The 15,885-nt window shown below is 38.2% G+C and overlaps 1 protein-coding gene across 1 annotated transcript in view; it reads left to right on the top strand.

The window, feature by feature from the left end:
* Positions 1-15,385, top strand: part of lrrc52 (leucine rich repeat containing 52) — a 36,222-nt gene extending 20,837 nt beyond the window's left edge. Inside the window, exon 2 of the mRNA XM_084091774.1 lies at positions 14,095-15,385. Coding sequence (XP_083947900.1) covers positions 14,095-14,474 — 380 coding nt within the window. The 3' untranslated portion in view covers positions 14,475-15,385. The remainder of the gene's footprint in view (positions 1-14,094) is intronic.
* Positions 15,386-15,885: the final 500 nt, after the last annotated feature.

The following is a 15,885-nucleotide window of genomic DNA, read 5'->3' as shown; positions in this document are numbered from 1 at the left end:
CAGATAAGTCTCAAACTGTTTTATTGGTTTTGTGGGATGAGAGGGAGAAAGAGCAAGAGAAAGTTTCATTAATAAATATTAATACTAAAGTGTTACTTGGTTAATAAGTTCACATACTGAGATCAGTTTTATTCAGCTGTTTGATCTCCAATTTTTTTTTTCCTCAGCTCACAGTCAGCTCATAGTGAACGGTCTAGTTCAAGTCTCCTTTTGTACAGGGCCCTGACTGAGTCTGTTTCCACCTGAAACATAATTCCACCACAAACATGATCATTACAAGTTTTCTGGAGGCTCATCAAATCACAAAAAGTTCCTTGACTTCCTACAAACACAGGACTGACTAATTTATGTCAAGGGTTTTAAATCCTTACACATTTCTTCTGAAGCCCATTGAGGTAGAGGCCTCCGTTTCTGGGGCAGGTTGTGAAAAATCCTACAATAAAAGAGATGTGTAAGGGCCAGTCCCTTTTTTATGCCACACATTCAAATGTTTGCCATAATAAAAAGCCCAGTGCATTCACATCAGCAACTGTCTGAGAACACACAGACAGAGTGTGTTCATTTCCTCCACCCTAATAAATAAAAATAGGCCAATGTAAAGCACAACTGTTGTAAAGCAGGTTATGTTTGGTGTTCTGTCTGCTGCATACTGACCTCTGTGTGGGAGACTGTGTGTGTGTGTGCTGGCTTCAACAGGGACACTGTATTTCCCTCTACTGCAGAAGATACAGTCAGCCATATTTAAAACTTAAAAGTAGTAATGTATTGCACACGTACCCAGTGTTACATGCTTAGAGGAGCCAGCACCAGGGTCAGACTGTACAGCACCTGTAATCCCATCCATAATCGGCCGTCCGTTATTGCCTACTCAGAGCCAACTCCTCCCCCAGTGTATTCTGGTTTTCTGAATTTAACTCTTTATTTCTGTTCGCTGCAAACAAGTGTTTGTGACAAAATGTTCACAAAAGTAATAAAAGGTTGTGGTAAATACTCACCACTTTGAATTATTATTTTTATATTTTGTCTTTATCTGCTGCCAAGAACATTTGGAGTTGGGGTTGCATCTAAAAATCAAGGAATATTAATCTTTCTTAGTACATACATGTACATTTTTTATATATTATAAAAATAGGCTATAGGGTATAGTACACATATAGGCTACACATACATATACATATACATAATTTTACATAAATATAGAACGTATTTGTTTAACTTACACATTAACAATCAGCAATCTTTCTCCAACAGTCTTCTCTTGCTTTGGCAGCAGAGACCGTATTGTTTCGAGCTTGAAATACATATTTAAATTCATCTTAATTCTGAATAATTATCTCTTGCTTCTCCGCGGAAAAATATAACGCTCTTGCTCTACTACCCGCGATTGGCTGTTCAGTGTCGACGTCACTCTTTTATGTGCACGCGCGCGTGGAGTAATCATAGCTTAAGGATCAAAGCCTGAGTTGACAGGGAAAGTTGATGAGCTGCATCATGGTACCAATAAAGCCTGATTGCATCGGTTTGGTTTTGTCAATTCAAAACTAATCCTGTAACCCCGAGTTTGTTCAGCTACCTTCATGGTACAGGCCCCAGGAATACCAGGAACAGAACAACCAACTTAAAACAACATCGACAGACAAATAGGTAGGATTAAACTCAGGCTTAAATACACAGGCAAACAAGAGGAACTAATGAGAATGTCTGTTTGCACCAAGTGCAGTCTTGTCCCTTTTCCTATTACACTTCAGCTCGGAGAGGCATTTATTTCAAATAAAAATGAATAAAATCTATTTGAAAAGTTAAAGTAAACTGACAAACAGGTATTTCATTGGCCTATAATTGAATAGCTCATATTGTTAAGCCCAAAAAATACTTCCTGGACTTTCAAAGACACCTTTACTGATCAGCAGGTTCAATATGGTTAGGAGTTGATGTAGGGGAAGGCTTTAGGGATATAGACAGGTTAGCATTAGCAGTATCCATTTATGATTTTAATAAATATTATACATTATATAGTTTTTCTTCAATCGCTTTGGCAAATCTTTCAAAACAATCTTAACATTCTCTAAACTGTAATTGCAATTGTCACAACTTTTTGCTGGAACTTTAGAACTCTATTGCATGTCTGCTAAATGTTAGCCTAGAAATCTAGACGCACCCTAGCGGCAGCAAAATTTATTTTGCAGCCAGGGTCTAGCAACTCTCCATTGACTTTCGAGCTGGAAAAACCAAACTCTAGTCAGGCCAATCAAATCGTGTATAATCGGTGGGCGGGCTTAACATAATGACGACAGAGTTGTGACGGTTTCGTGTGAATTCCCTGCTACTTGAAAACAAAAAATGGCTGCTGCTGGCGAACAGCGGTCTTTCGAATCGGCTTTGGCCGCGACCCTGGAGGACCCTTGGAGTTAAGCTTTTCTTTGAGAAAAGAACAAAGAACGGCACTTAAGTCATTCTTAAAAAAGGAAGATGTGTTCGTAGTTTTGCCGACCAGATACAGCAAAAGTTTAATCTGTCAACTAGCTCCGCTGGTGGGAAACCGCTCTGGTTGGTTGTAGCGCTATCCTATTGCGTGCAGAGGGAATTTGAAAGACAACTGTTTATCCCGCCCCTCGGATTGAGCCGTGCCAATGGTGAGTTGCCAAATGGACTTATTATGTTCATACATGTTTTTACATTGTACCAGAGAATGTCTAATAAGGCGAGAAGTTTCACTCTCAGTAAACTTCCGGCTTCTGAACTGGTTGCAGTTCCACTCTGGCTCCATATGAGGGCGCTCACAGGACGAGTGCAGAATGAATGGAGGTCTATGGCGATATACCCATCAAAATCCACTTTTCTCAGGATATAATTTTTTGTCTAGTAATTTGAATGTTGTATTCGAAAGGAGATGCAAAGGAATTACACATTGCGGGGTGTTCGATTTTTTAGAGTCACTTATTTGCTTTAAAAAGTATTTTAAAGTGTCAATGACGTCATTCACATCGTACGACCAGAGATACTGCTGTACGGCAATCCTTCAGTCACTCTGGTGCCTTCGCGCTCTACACTTTCTTTTCACTCGAGGCATCGACAACACAGCTGACACAGGTAAATACACGTGCTAGAAGAGTTTTTGTTTTGTTTGTTTCTGGTCCCGCTTCGGATGCCACGATGCCATCAAGCGGCATCTCTAGTTGTAATCAGTCCTTCACTGACCAATCAGCGTTCATTAGCAGAATGCTAGCGTGTTATGGGCAACAACAACTCAACTTGTAAGAAATCGAAAGGACATAAGTACTCGTTCATTCAACTTTCGACCTATAACCCATGTTGAACTTGCAAAACCTAGAATCAAACCTGAGATTTCTCAACGGAAATCGGATGAAAGAGACAAATTTAGCCGTCTAGCCCCATAGACTCCCATTCATTTTGCACTCATGGTGAGCGCCCCCAGTGGAACTCTGGTGGAACTACAACCAAAATTCGGTACAATAGGACTTAATAGGGAGTGGGCAGGCTCTCCGTAGACGGGCTCTGATTGTACTTATATTTTGAAAATACCTGCATGTAATTACAGCTATAATTAATTTATGTAATTACATTTGTAATTACACTGTTGACCCTTCCCTTACACCTTAACCCACCTTTAAACCTACCCATACCACCACACCTATCCCTAACCTTACCCATATCACACCTCAATAGCAGGAAAAGTGTTTTACAATACAACATGAACACAATAAGTACATTGTACTTATTTTTCGATGTAAGTACATACTTAAAGCCACTTACAGTTTTTCTCGATTGCTTAAACACATTTCTTGAAACTATGTCTCGTATTCTCAAAACTATAAACACAAATCCATAACGTCTCACCCAATTCCCCAAACATCCTATTTTCAGGTCAAAATGAAGCTCTACACTCAAAACCATCCACTCTTGCTGAAAAACCAAACTTTGCCCTCAGACAGGACACACAAGCCCTCAAAATCACACACACTACAACATAGTTTAACACACTGGTGCAATAAATTCAAAACAACATTTCCAAAACTGGTAAGATATGTTGCTTGTGGTTCCCCCCTCACAAACCTTTTCACATGATGAACACAAAAGACACAACCAGTGGATACATTGGCACATTTTTATTCATACACAGAAAACACACACACACACAAATATTTTTTTTCCTGTTTTACTCTTTTTTTTTACTCTTTTTGTTTTTACTCTCTCCTCTAATTTTTTTTTTTTTTACGTATATTTACTTACAGTAAGATGTGTGTGACCAACATATGACAGTAAAAGAGCACACACAAACCATATTCTAATATGGAATTCGAATTGTATTGGAATGGTAAAAGAGTGTTGGTCGTGACAGGAGGGTCTCCACTCAAGGATACAATATGATGGATACGTCTAAGAATTTTCCACATATGGTTGAAATACCATCATTTGCCTAGAAAGATAACTTTCTGGGTGTCAAGACTATAAAGGAGAAAGGATGCCCTCCCTTCACTGTCACGCTCTGTGTCACTCTGTGTGACTGTACGATTACTGGCCTTTTCTTGCAAGAAAATAAACCTCATCAAAGACTATTGGAAATGCTTGTCTTTTATTCAGTGATAGAATTTTGTTTGCCACCACACCTCCCTGAAGGTTCTAGAGGCGACGGTAAAGCGACTCAAATTTGGCCTTACTCGTAGCCCAGCCTCCCTCATAGTCATACCATTGACTAACACATGGGCAACTAGAGTGGCTTGAATTTCATCTGAGACTGCTTGTCTTCTTGTCCTTGCCCTTCCTCCTCCTCATTCTTATCCCTCTTCCTTCATGTCTTTCTGGATCCATTGTTCCAAAACGCAATAAACTGATTTGGGCCCTTTTATATATCTATTGAAGGTTCTGATTGATGTGTGTTAAATTTTGACTCTTAGTGTTTCCACTTGGGTAATTGTGTGCTAACTGAGCTGAAGCTGTGCTGACTTGAGTGAACAATATTGAATGCTAGTGCTTTCTAAATGACAACATGGTCTAGGCAATGAGAAATGAAGGGATTTGTGTGTAGAGTTTTGCAGTGACAGTTCAACAAATCTGACTCATGTGTCAAAACAGGGAATAGTGTTTATAGTTTAGTGAAATGGGTGTGCTTTTTGATAAATGGCGTTATGGTTTTGAAATTTTAGTTCAAAAGCCTGGCTATAGTGTTTAAGCAATCGAGAAAAACTGTAATATAAAGTGGGACCCTGCTTTCTATACTATACACTGAGCTTTTTAGATACAGATTTCAACAGAAAGTAAAATTTATTTGGATAAACTGTGATGAATATGTTTTGCATACTGTTTTATAATGTACTACAATACACAGAGGTGCAAAAAGTATTTACCACTATTGGCATTTAGTCAAGTCAAGTCACCTTTATTTATATAGCACTTTTTACAATACAGATTGTATCAAAGCAGCTTCACAGTGATAACATGAAAATAATACAACAAAGTTTGTTTCTAGAAGAAAATTGCATCATCGTCCACCCTTAGTAAAGCAGATCAATAATATTGTTGAATATTAAATGTCCCCAACTAAGCAAGCCAAAAGCCAAGGCAACAGTGGCAAGGAACCAAAAATCCATCAGGTGACAGAATGGAGAAAAAAACCTTGGGAGAAACCAGGCTCAGTCGGGGGCCAGCTCTCCTCTGGCCAACGAGCGAACAGTGTATGATTATGATTCAGGCAGAATGGATCAGAATATTTAGAATATTTATCCAGTTCCATCTGGTTGGAGGTCGGAGTCATCACGCCGGTATGGAGACGAGTTTGCAATTACTTAGTATAAATAGCATCTAACACTATTTACACTTACTGAAAATAGCATCTACTATTTACTACATGCAAAGAAAATACTGCTACTGTAATTTCACAAAGTGCAAATAGCAACTGCCATAATTTATTATTATTGTATTACGTTTTAGTATGAATGAGGGTTTTTTTAAGCAAATTCTGAGAAATAAAACCTTTACTTGAGTATGTATGTGCATTTGAGTATGCAGCTATATGAAACGAGATAGATGGACAGTGCTTTCACACGATGTTCAAACTCCAATTTGCAGCTCTATTTACCCTAGCGGTGTCCAGGTCATTTGAAGGAGGGCATATCTGACAGGACTGTCCCTGGTGGCGTTGCCGGGAGTGACCCCTTTCCGAGACCATAATTACTAGAGATGACTGAAGCAGTACGACGAGGCAAGATGTCACTCTCTGTTCAGGTTTATCTGACTGCTATTAGACCCATGCGGGGTGTTCCACTAAAATAGTTCCCCCTCTGCCCGAGTGTCACACAGACTCTGACTCAGTAGAGCAGCACTGTTGCTACCCCTGTTGTTTTTGCTCCAAGAACCTGGTGGGGCGTTAAAGAACAGGCTTCTAGGTTAACACTGCATGCTGATGATTCCGCTTCCTTAGATTCTATAGAAATCTTCATTTTCTAAAGAGTTGAGCTTGGCATTGCAAAAGTATCTGCCCGATGCTAGACTGTTGTTAAAATAAGGTGTTTAGTTTATATGTGGTTGCTAGGATGTTTTTCATGGTTGCAAGGTGGTCCCAAGGCAAAAGAGTTTAAAAGTTCGGGGTTGGTACGATTATTATTATTATTTTTTGTAAGGCTGCATTTGAAAATACAATAATATTGAGGTGTTTGGTGTTTTATGCCCCCAATGGCGCCTTCCAGGCAGCGAGGGGATGGGTAAGTTTAAGGTTGAGGGTAGGGTTAGCTGCCTCTAAGGAGCCATTGGGGGCTTAAAACATTATTACAATTTAAAATAACTGTTTTCTATTTTAATATATTTAAAAATATAATTTATTCCTGTGATGCAAAGCTGAATTTTCAGCATCATTACTCCAGTCGTCAGTGTCTCATGATCCTTCAGAAATCATTCTAATATTATGATTTGATGCTCAAGAAACATTTATTATTATTTTTTATCAATGTTGAAAACAGCATATTTTTGTGGAAACTATGATATGTTTTTCAGGATACTTTAATGAATAGAAAAGTGTGCGCGTGTGTGTGTGTGTGTGGTTCAGGTGTACCCTATGTGTTGGGGACAGAATGTCCCCACAAAGATGGTAATATCCAAAATCCTTTTTTTTGCCCCCATGAGAAAAACAGCTTATAAATCACACTGAGTGATGCAGAAAGTTTTCTGTGATGGGTAGGGTTAGTGTAAGGGGATATAATATACAGTTTGTACAGTATAAAAATCATTATGTCTATGGAAAGTCCCCATAAAATAAGAAGTGTGTGTGTGTGTGTGTGTGTGTATGTGTGTGTGTGTGTGTGTGTGCGTGTGTGTGTGTGTGTGTGTTATCATCTCTCCTCTTTCACATGTACCATTACAGAGCTTTTTTCTTTTTCTTTTCTTTTTTACGCAGCTGTAATAATGTCCAATCTCAAACAACAAGAAAAATTGCTATACCTTTGGGGTGAGGGGAAATGGTGACTTGTGGGTAAATTGATGGTGGGCACACTGAGATTATCTCTTTAATGACACATTCTGAGCAATCGCCCTCTTTCAGCATGTGTGTCAGAGATGATGACAAGGAATGACGCAAGAGACTGTGTTTTGAGCTAATATGCCCTCAAGGAAAGAAGGATGGAACGAGAGAGGTAAAAAGACCAAGAAAGAAAGGCTAATCATAGAGGGAGGAGGACAGATTACTCATAAATTACAGAGTTATGGTTATGGGACTTTTAATAATTGAGTGATTTGTCCTCACACACAGAAACCCCTTTAGTCTGGAATGTAATGTAAGGTCATACTTTTGGCAGGGGTTTAAAAGGTGTGTGTGTGCGTGCGTGCGTGTGTGCGTGTATGTTTGTGTGTGAGAGAGAAACCTTTGAGGGCGTCGAGATCTGCAAATGCTTTCTGCGTTAATGTTTGATCCATACAGCACAAAGAAACACATTAATATCTGTCACCACAGTGCAGACCAAACCATATCAGCCCTAGTTCATGTGCCTGAAACACAGCCAAATATAGCTCATGTGCATACGCTCGTGCAATCTAATGTCCTGTCAGTATGAACTCAAATAGTCTTATGATTGCTTAAATCAACGCATGAATGTGCGTGACTGAGCAGAGATTTACAAGCTCCTCGAGCAGCCATGTGCTAATAGGAACACAGTATTTATGTTATAGAACTAATTGAGAGATGTTATGGCCTGAAGCTATTTAACATTTCGGCAAATATATTCAGTTGCCATAGAAAAAAATAAATAATGTATTACTATTATTATTATTATTATGGTTACACTTTATTTTAAGGTGTCATTGTTACAGTGTAATTATATATTTTATTTATATAACATATGTAACAAGGACACTGTAAAAAAAGTGTTACCATTATTATTATTATTATTATTATTATTATTAACAAAAACAACAACAAAAATAAAGTTATGTAGTGTCAAATCATCCAAATTCTGAAACTTCCAGGGCTCATATTTTTGATTTTGTGAATATTCTTTCTGTACAAAGACAAACATAAATAGTGATGAAAGGCAAAATATTAAATGTCACAGATGTATATTTAAGGAATAATCCACTATTTTGTAGAGGGGGGTGAAAATGACAAGATTTGGAGACAATTTACAGGGGTGCAAAAATTACTTTAGAAAGATGACAGCATCATTATTTAATTTTTACACTGAGAAAAAATAATAGTGACCCACAATTGGATTTTTCACCACTGAAAATGTCTATAATTGACCAATTTACTCATGGAGCCGCATTTAAATCTCCATATCTCTGAGATTGAATCATATAGGGCCTTGAAGATGAAGATGCCAAAAGGAAAGTTTGTTAAGAACCAGAATCTAAAAGGATATTAAGATATCTTTAATAATTCTTGAGCAGGCATGCAAACTTGAGGCAAAAAAACACAAGAAGTGATTTTATTTTATTTATTTTTTGGCAATTTTTGAACTGTCACTGTTGGCATATAATGCAACAAAGATTGCTAAAGTCAACAGATCTCACTAATAGACCCACAGTACAAATACATGTGTAAAAAGAAAATAACGTTGCCATCTTTCCAAAGTCATTTTTAGCCCCCTCTAATTTGGCTCCAAATCTCATGTGAAAATTGTCATTTTGATCCCCCTCTACGAAATAGTGGATTACTCCATAAATATTTGAATTTTGAACATAAATATAAAATTTTGGCTTTCGTCACTATTTATGTTTGTCTTTGTACAGAAAAATATTGACAAAATCAAAAATTTGGACCCTCGGTTGAGTTGACACGGAATGAACCAATATACTACTTCAAAAGTTTGGGGTCAAAAATGTTTTATAAAAACAAATTCATTATTTTATTCAGCAAGTATGCATTAAATTGATCAAAAGTGACAGTAAAGACTTACATTGTTACAAAAAAAAATTCAAATAAATGCTTTTTTTAAACTTTCTAAACTTTTTTTTTCTCATCAGAAAGAATAAACAAGTCTTACTGGCCCCAAACTTTTGATCAGTAGTAAAATAATAAAATAAACCAAAAACTGTTGACAGTAATGCACTTACGATGCAAGTCGGGGGTTATGGGGAGATTACAGTTTTTCTCGATTGTTTACACACATTTTCTGAAAGCATGCCTCATATTCTCAGAACTCTACACACAAATCCAAAAACACACACACAATGGGCAAAACCCCTCAATTCTCCTGCAAAATGAAACTTTACATTCAAAATAATGTTATTTCTTCTCAAAATGGTATTTTGTTTTCAAATGACACACACAAACCATCATATGAATAGACATTTATAAGAACCAGTTGAACACTGATGTGCTCAATGTAAAACACTATGATGAATGGAAAACACTTCTTCTCCATTCATCATAATGACTTAGGCCTTTTTTTGTTCAGTGTTACACTTACTACAGACAGTACATACATAAGTGTGTTGTAAAATATTTGAGAATATTGTTTTTATACTCAGAACACACAAATACACGGTAACAAATATATTTTATTTTTCCCACAAAAACAATGTACACAGTGTACATCCCAACCAACACAAAGTCATACAGTGGTCTACATACAAAACAACAGAATAATTTACTGTATACAGTTACAGTAAAAAAAAATAAAAAAAAATCCAATGTTGGCATCCATTTCTCCATTGAAGAGCTCACCTGTTGCTCTTTTATGCTAAAGCTCTGATTGCTAATTGTAAAACTGTGTGACGGGTGTTTGCCCATGTGATGAGTCAGTGTGCATATCTGAATGGCAGTGTGTTCCTTCTGAAAACGAGATTTTCTGCATGAAAATTGTGCCAAAAGCAGATAATTGTGTGTAGTGTTTTGAAAAAGGTGTGTTTTAGAACTGCAATCTGAGTGTAAAGCAGGAATTGTGCTTGTAGTTTAGCAGAATTGGTTCAGGCGGTTGGTGAATGAGTTGCATGTTGTGGTCATTGTGTCTCAAGTACCAGAAAATGTGTGTAAACAATCGAGAAAAACTGTAATAGTAGCTCATATTTTTGTAAATTTTTTGTGCAAAAATGTTAGCCTGGGTGCCAGCCCGAACCCCGCCCACAACATTTTTTGGTCGGGAAGTTCGGTCTGGACTCGATCCGTTGAGGAGTAATTATGCTTGGCTCCCAGAAGGCCGAGCCAATCAAATTGCCAGGGCGGGCTTTAATCGATGATGGACAGATGATCTGCGGTTACGTAATCACCCACGTCACCAAAGAGCGCTTGGGTTGAATTGGTTTTCAACAAAGACGACTGCAGCAGGAGAACTGAGATGTTTAGATTCCGCTATCGCATCTGTTATAAAAGAAATCTACAGCGCATTAATTTTAAAAGACGAACAGAGAAACGCAATCAAGGCATTTGTCGATCGGAAATATGTGTTTGCCGTCTTTCCTACGGGATTCGGCAAAAGTTTAATTTATCAGCTGACTCCGATGGTCGCTAAGAAGATGGGGCGCAATGAAAACCCTGTGGTCATTGTGGTTTCTCCTTTGCTCGCACTCATGGAGTGCTTTATTATTACTTTACTCATTACTTTACTACTTCTTCCTGCATGTGTGCAGTTGAGCTCTGTTGACAACTATGCTTCGCCAGAGACAATTTGGCTTCGCTCAACATACGTCACTTACTGCGTTGCTCTGATTGGTTGTAGGTCTATTCAATTGAGTGCAGAGTTTTTTTTTTTCCTGGTTCGGTTAAGACACGCCTCATAATCAAAGCCCTATGGAGCAGTATCAGACTCACATTCTGACTAGAATATGAGTATGATGAAGTCAGGCTACAAAAATGTGTTATTAGAGCTGTAAATTTGTCTAGAATTATCCTTTTGCACTAAACATGTACCTTGATTGCATCTTGAAGGGCATTCAAAGTTCAGACTTGGTGTTTCCATATTTTTTATCTAATCTGTAAAAACACAAGTGACCAAATTGAAATACCTCCACAGAGCATTCCTTTCATGTGGCTGATATTAAAGCACAGCGTGCCTCAAATAGTTCCACGTTTATCTTGTTTGTTCTGAGCCTCATGGCTCATATGGCTGTAGTAGGAGACCAGCTTGACAGCAAATAAAGCCCAGAGGTCACACTGTCTCTGCTGGGGCAGGTGGTTGTTCCTGGCCCAGTTCACAAGAGTATGGGACACACTAATCATCATAATGACTTGCATAATGTCGGTCTGCTATTTTTACCTGTATGAAAGATTAGTTACCTGTAATCCCTGTCTTTAGCACCAGGTGGTTTTTTCCACACTTCTCTGTTGAACATGAGTCAAACATTATCAAATGTTGCTGTTCATAACATTAAGCAAGGAAATCATGCGCATTTGATCTGATATAACTCTATAAGGTTATGAGATGCATTATGTGAATGCTTGGCTAAAGAGATGCGTCTTTAATCTAGATTTAAACTGAGAGAGTGAGTCACCTTCGAAAGGGAAACATAATAATAATAATAATAATAATCTTAAAATGCCATGGGTATTTGTTATAAAGAACATACATTATAGCTATTTTATCAGTTAGAAAGTGTCATGTAAAAAAGTCACGTAAATCCAATGGGATCCCTTAAGAACATTCAGCACTAAAAACTTGTAAATTTCAGTCTGAAATGATAATGATAATGACCGATCACAGAGTTTTGAAGTACATTTGGCTGTGGTCAAGGTGTTCATTAAATCTCTGCTGAATGCAGAACACTTTCCAGGACAATCTAACCCTGAGGTGATTTATTGCCGGCTCTATTCTTTCACACTCTCTTCTCTTCTCTTCTTTGTCATGGAGTTCTTGACAAAGTGCTTTTTGATTACAGGTGAAGTGACATAATTTCTAATAACATCTCACACTGCCAAACCAACAGGCATTTATTATTATCTTTGGGGACAAAAAGATATTTATTAAAATGTCAAAAGGGCGAAGGACATGAAGAAAAAAAGTTGGTTATGCAAGCGTTTTATCATTTTGCAAACATTATGGGAACGCTACTTTTAAAAGTTCGGTAACACTTTACGATAAGGTTCGTTAGTTAACATAGTTAACTACATTAGTTAGCATGAACTAATGAAATGCACTTATACAGCATTTATTAATCTTTGTTAATGTTAATTTAATAATTTACTAATCCCTTGTTAAAATCTTGTTAACATTAGTTAATGCACTGTGAACTAACATGAACAATGAACAGCTGTATTTTTATTAACTAACATTACTAACAAAGATTAACAAATACAGTAACACATGTATTGCTCATGGTTAGTTCATGCTAGTTAACACATTAACTATTGAACCTTATTGTAAAGTGTTTTTTTAAAAAGACGAACATCCAAATAAAACATTACAGAGAAAAAACACAGTCCATGAACAATATATAAAAAGGTTTTTGTGCTAACGTTACTGAAAACATTATTAAAGGGAACGTTATATTAACGTTACTGAAAACATTATTAAAGGGAACGTTATATTAACGTTACTGAAAACGTTTGTTCATAACTTTGAGAGACCCTTGCCAGAGTGTTAGGGAAGTTCTGAGAACTTTCCCTGTTAGCTGGGCACCCACTGTGTGTAATGAGAAACTGCTGAAGATCACAGAAGTTCATTTGTGGCCAGCCTCAGTCTCATTGAGAGTGTGTTTGCGGATCATTCCTTCAGGCTGATATGTTGAGCTGACAGGCTGATGCTCTGTTGGGCTCAGGCTTTAAGATGGGGATGATGATCACTGACAGGCTTCTTCCTCAGGGTCACTGCTGGAGGGCTCAAGACACTGTGTGTGTGTGTGTGTGTGTGTGTGTGTGTGTGTGTGTGTGTGTGTGTGTGTGTGTGTGTGTGTGTGCGTGTGTGTGTGTGTGTGTGTGTGTGTGTGTGTGTGTGTGTGTGTGCGTGTGCGCTGAGCCAGTTTTTGCTTATTTGAATGCAAGTGTAAGAAAAAGACACAGAGAGGATAAAATTGTGTCAGAGACAAGAAACAGAACTTGAGTGTGTTTAATAAAAAACACGCTCTTGTTGGTCAAGATATAGCAGGACACTTTCTAAAATATTTAAATATTTATAACATTTTAAGGACTGTATTTGGTTTCACTTTATTTTGATGGTCCCTTTAACACATTCTGTTGACTATAAGTAACATTGAGTATTAGTAGAGTATTAGTAGACTGGTAGGGTTAGTAGAATAAGTTGTTATGTAGTTCCAAAGTTACTTATAGTCAGTAGAATGTCTGTTGAGGGAGTTTCACAATAAAGTGTTAGCAGATATGTGTACTAATACTCTAATAAGAGTTAGTTGCAAAGCTGTAACATAATGTTTAAAAGGAACCATCAAAATAGTGTTATTTAAATATATTTGCAATTTAATGTATTCCTGTGGGTGGCATAGCTGTATTTTCAGCATTACTCCATGTCTCATCCTCCAGAAATCATTCTAATATGATGATTTGATGCTTAAGAAACATTTATTCTTATTATCAATATTGAAAACCTCTTTTAAAGTTAAAAAACAGCATTTATTTGAAATAGATGCTGAAATATATATATTTGTTGTTGTTTTATTCCTGCGCTCATCCTCACCCATCCACTCGTCTCTCTCCCTGTCTAGATGAGGGGCAGACGGTGTGCCAGGGTCCCCCGGACATGCTGGGTCAGCGTCTGGCGGAGGTGGGCATGCAGCTGCGGTCAGAATGCCACCAGGGCTTGGGTTACTGGGACTACCTGTTCTTCATCGCCATCGGCTTCGTCATCTTCAGCGCCGGGACAGTGTCGGCTTGGGTGATGGGCGTACTCATGGTTCTGTACGAGCGGTACAGCAAGAGGAAGAGCGAGGAGCTCGACAGCGACGATGAGGAGGAGACAGTCATGCGAGGGGCGGGATGTGGTGGAGGAGGAGGAGGAGGAGGAGGAGGAGGCGGAGGAGGGGGAGGGGGAGGAGGGGGTAACCATGGCAATGGGGACCTGAGCAAACCAGGCATGCAGGTGTGACCAGAGGACAGAGAGGGGCGCTGGGAAATCTTTGATGAACAGACAGCGAGCTGTGGACAGATTCGCAAAGGAGTTTTCTTTTCTATAAAGAGGTTTTAAGTGCACTTTTTAGAATGTGTCAACATTAGTTTTAGTTTAAGAGAAGAGAAGGGCAGGACAGACAGATTAGATTTATTTCTATTCTTATTGGTGGAAAAAGGACAGACAGAGAGATCGTTGAGTGGGTCACAGTGAACTGTGGTTTTGACAGATCTGGGGTTGGTCTTGGATAAGTAATGCTCTCACACACACAGCGCTCTCCCCAGTGTTAGTAATGTAGTTAGGGCAGGGTGACAGCACTGTGTTTCACATTTATGAGAGAGACAGCGAAATAGAAGGAAAATGGAAAAAGATGGATAGGTAGAGAGGCTTACTCTCTAATCCAGTGACCGAGCTAGAAAATAAAAGCTGAGATAGGTTAAAGAAAGGAATATAAATATACGAGGCAGTCTCTCCAGACTCATGCAGTGTGAAATGAAAGAATGGAAGACGGAAGACTCTTCTAAACTGTCTGCACAACTCCATGGAAGGCTGAAAATGCTTTTTTAAGGGGTCACGGACTGACTGACTGCTCAGATGATGGATTGAGAACATTATATTGCAGGGCTTAACAATAAGGCGGCCAGGCTAGTAATTTTCACTTGCCCCTCGACAAATATGAATAGCTACATTTATCATCAATAAATAAATTAATAAATTAAAAAGTTTGCGGTCGGTAAGATTTTTCCAAAGTGACAGTAAAGTCATTTATAATGTTACAAAAGATTTCTATTTCAAATAAATGCTGTTCTTTTCTTCAAAGAATCCTGACAAAAAGTAGCACGTTTCCACAAAAGATATTAAGCAGCACAACTGTTTTTTTACACACACACAAAAAATCAAAACACAATTACATGATTAATGAATGCAAGACATTTTGACCTAAAGAGTAAAGAGTCCTGAAAATCTCTCACTTGCCCCGGGCCACCAGACCATTCTTATTGTTGAGCCCTGTATTGGACGGGACATTATTGATCTCAGTAAGCCTGTATGCACTGCACCGAAAAGCCTTACACACAAGATGTAACCAGTCCAGCAATAACACCTCCAGGTGATACTGAGAGCAATAGAGGGAAATGTGTGAGTGTGTGGGTGTGTGAATGTGTGTGGCTCGTCGCAGCAAAACCGCTATAGGTGGTGAAGAATAAAGTATGTCAGCATTCTGTAATTTTGGCAAGGCTTTAATTTTTTTATCAAATGTGATTTCTCCCGTGGCTACCACATGCCACTCAAGGGCAGAGCTAAAGTGACCCCTCTTTCCTCACATTGCACCATCAGCACTGAGAGTGTCGTTTTAGTCTGCATTTTAGTTGTTAAACGCATGATAAGGAAA

Source organism: Abramis brama (assembly GCF_963993115.1).
Source record: "Abramis brama genome assembly, chromosome: 18".
NCBI lineage: Eukaryota > Metazoa > Chordata > Actinopteri > Cypriniformes > Leuciscidae > Abramis > Abramis brama.
The sequence above is the reverse complement of the archived record's forward strand: the minus strand, read 5'-3'. Positions and strand labels throughout refer to the sequence as shown.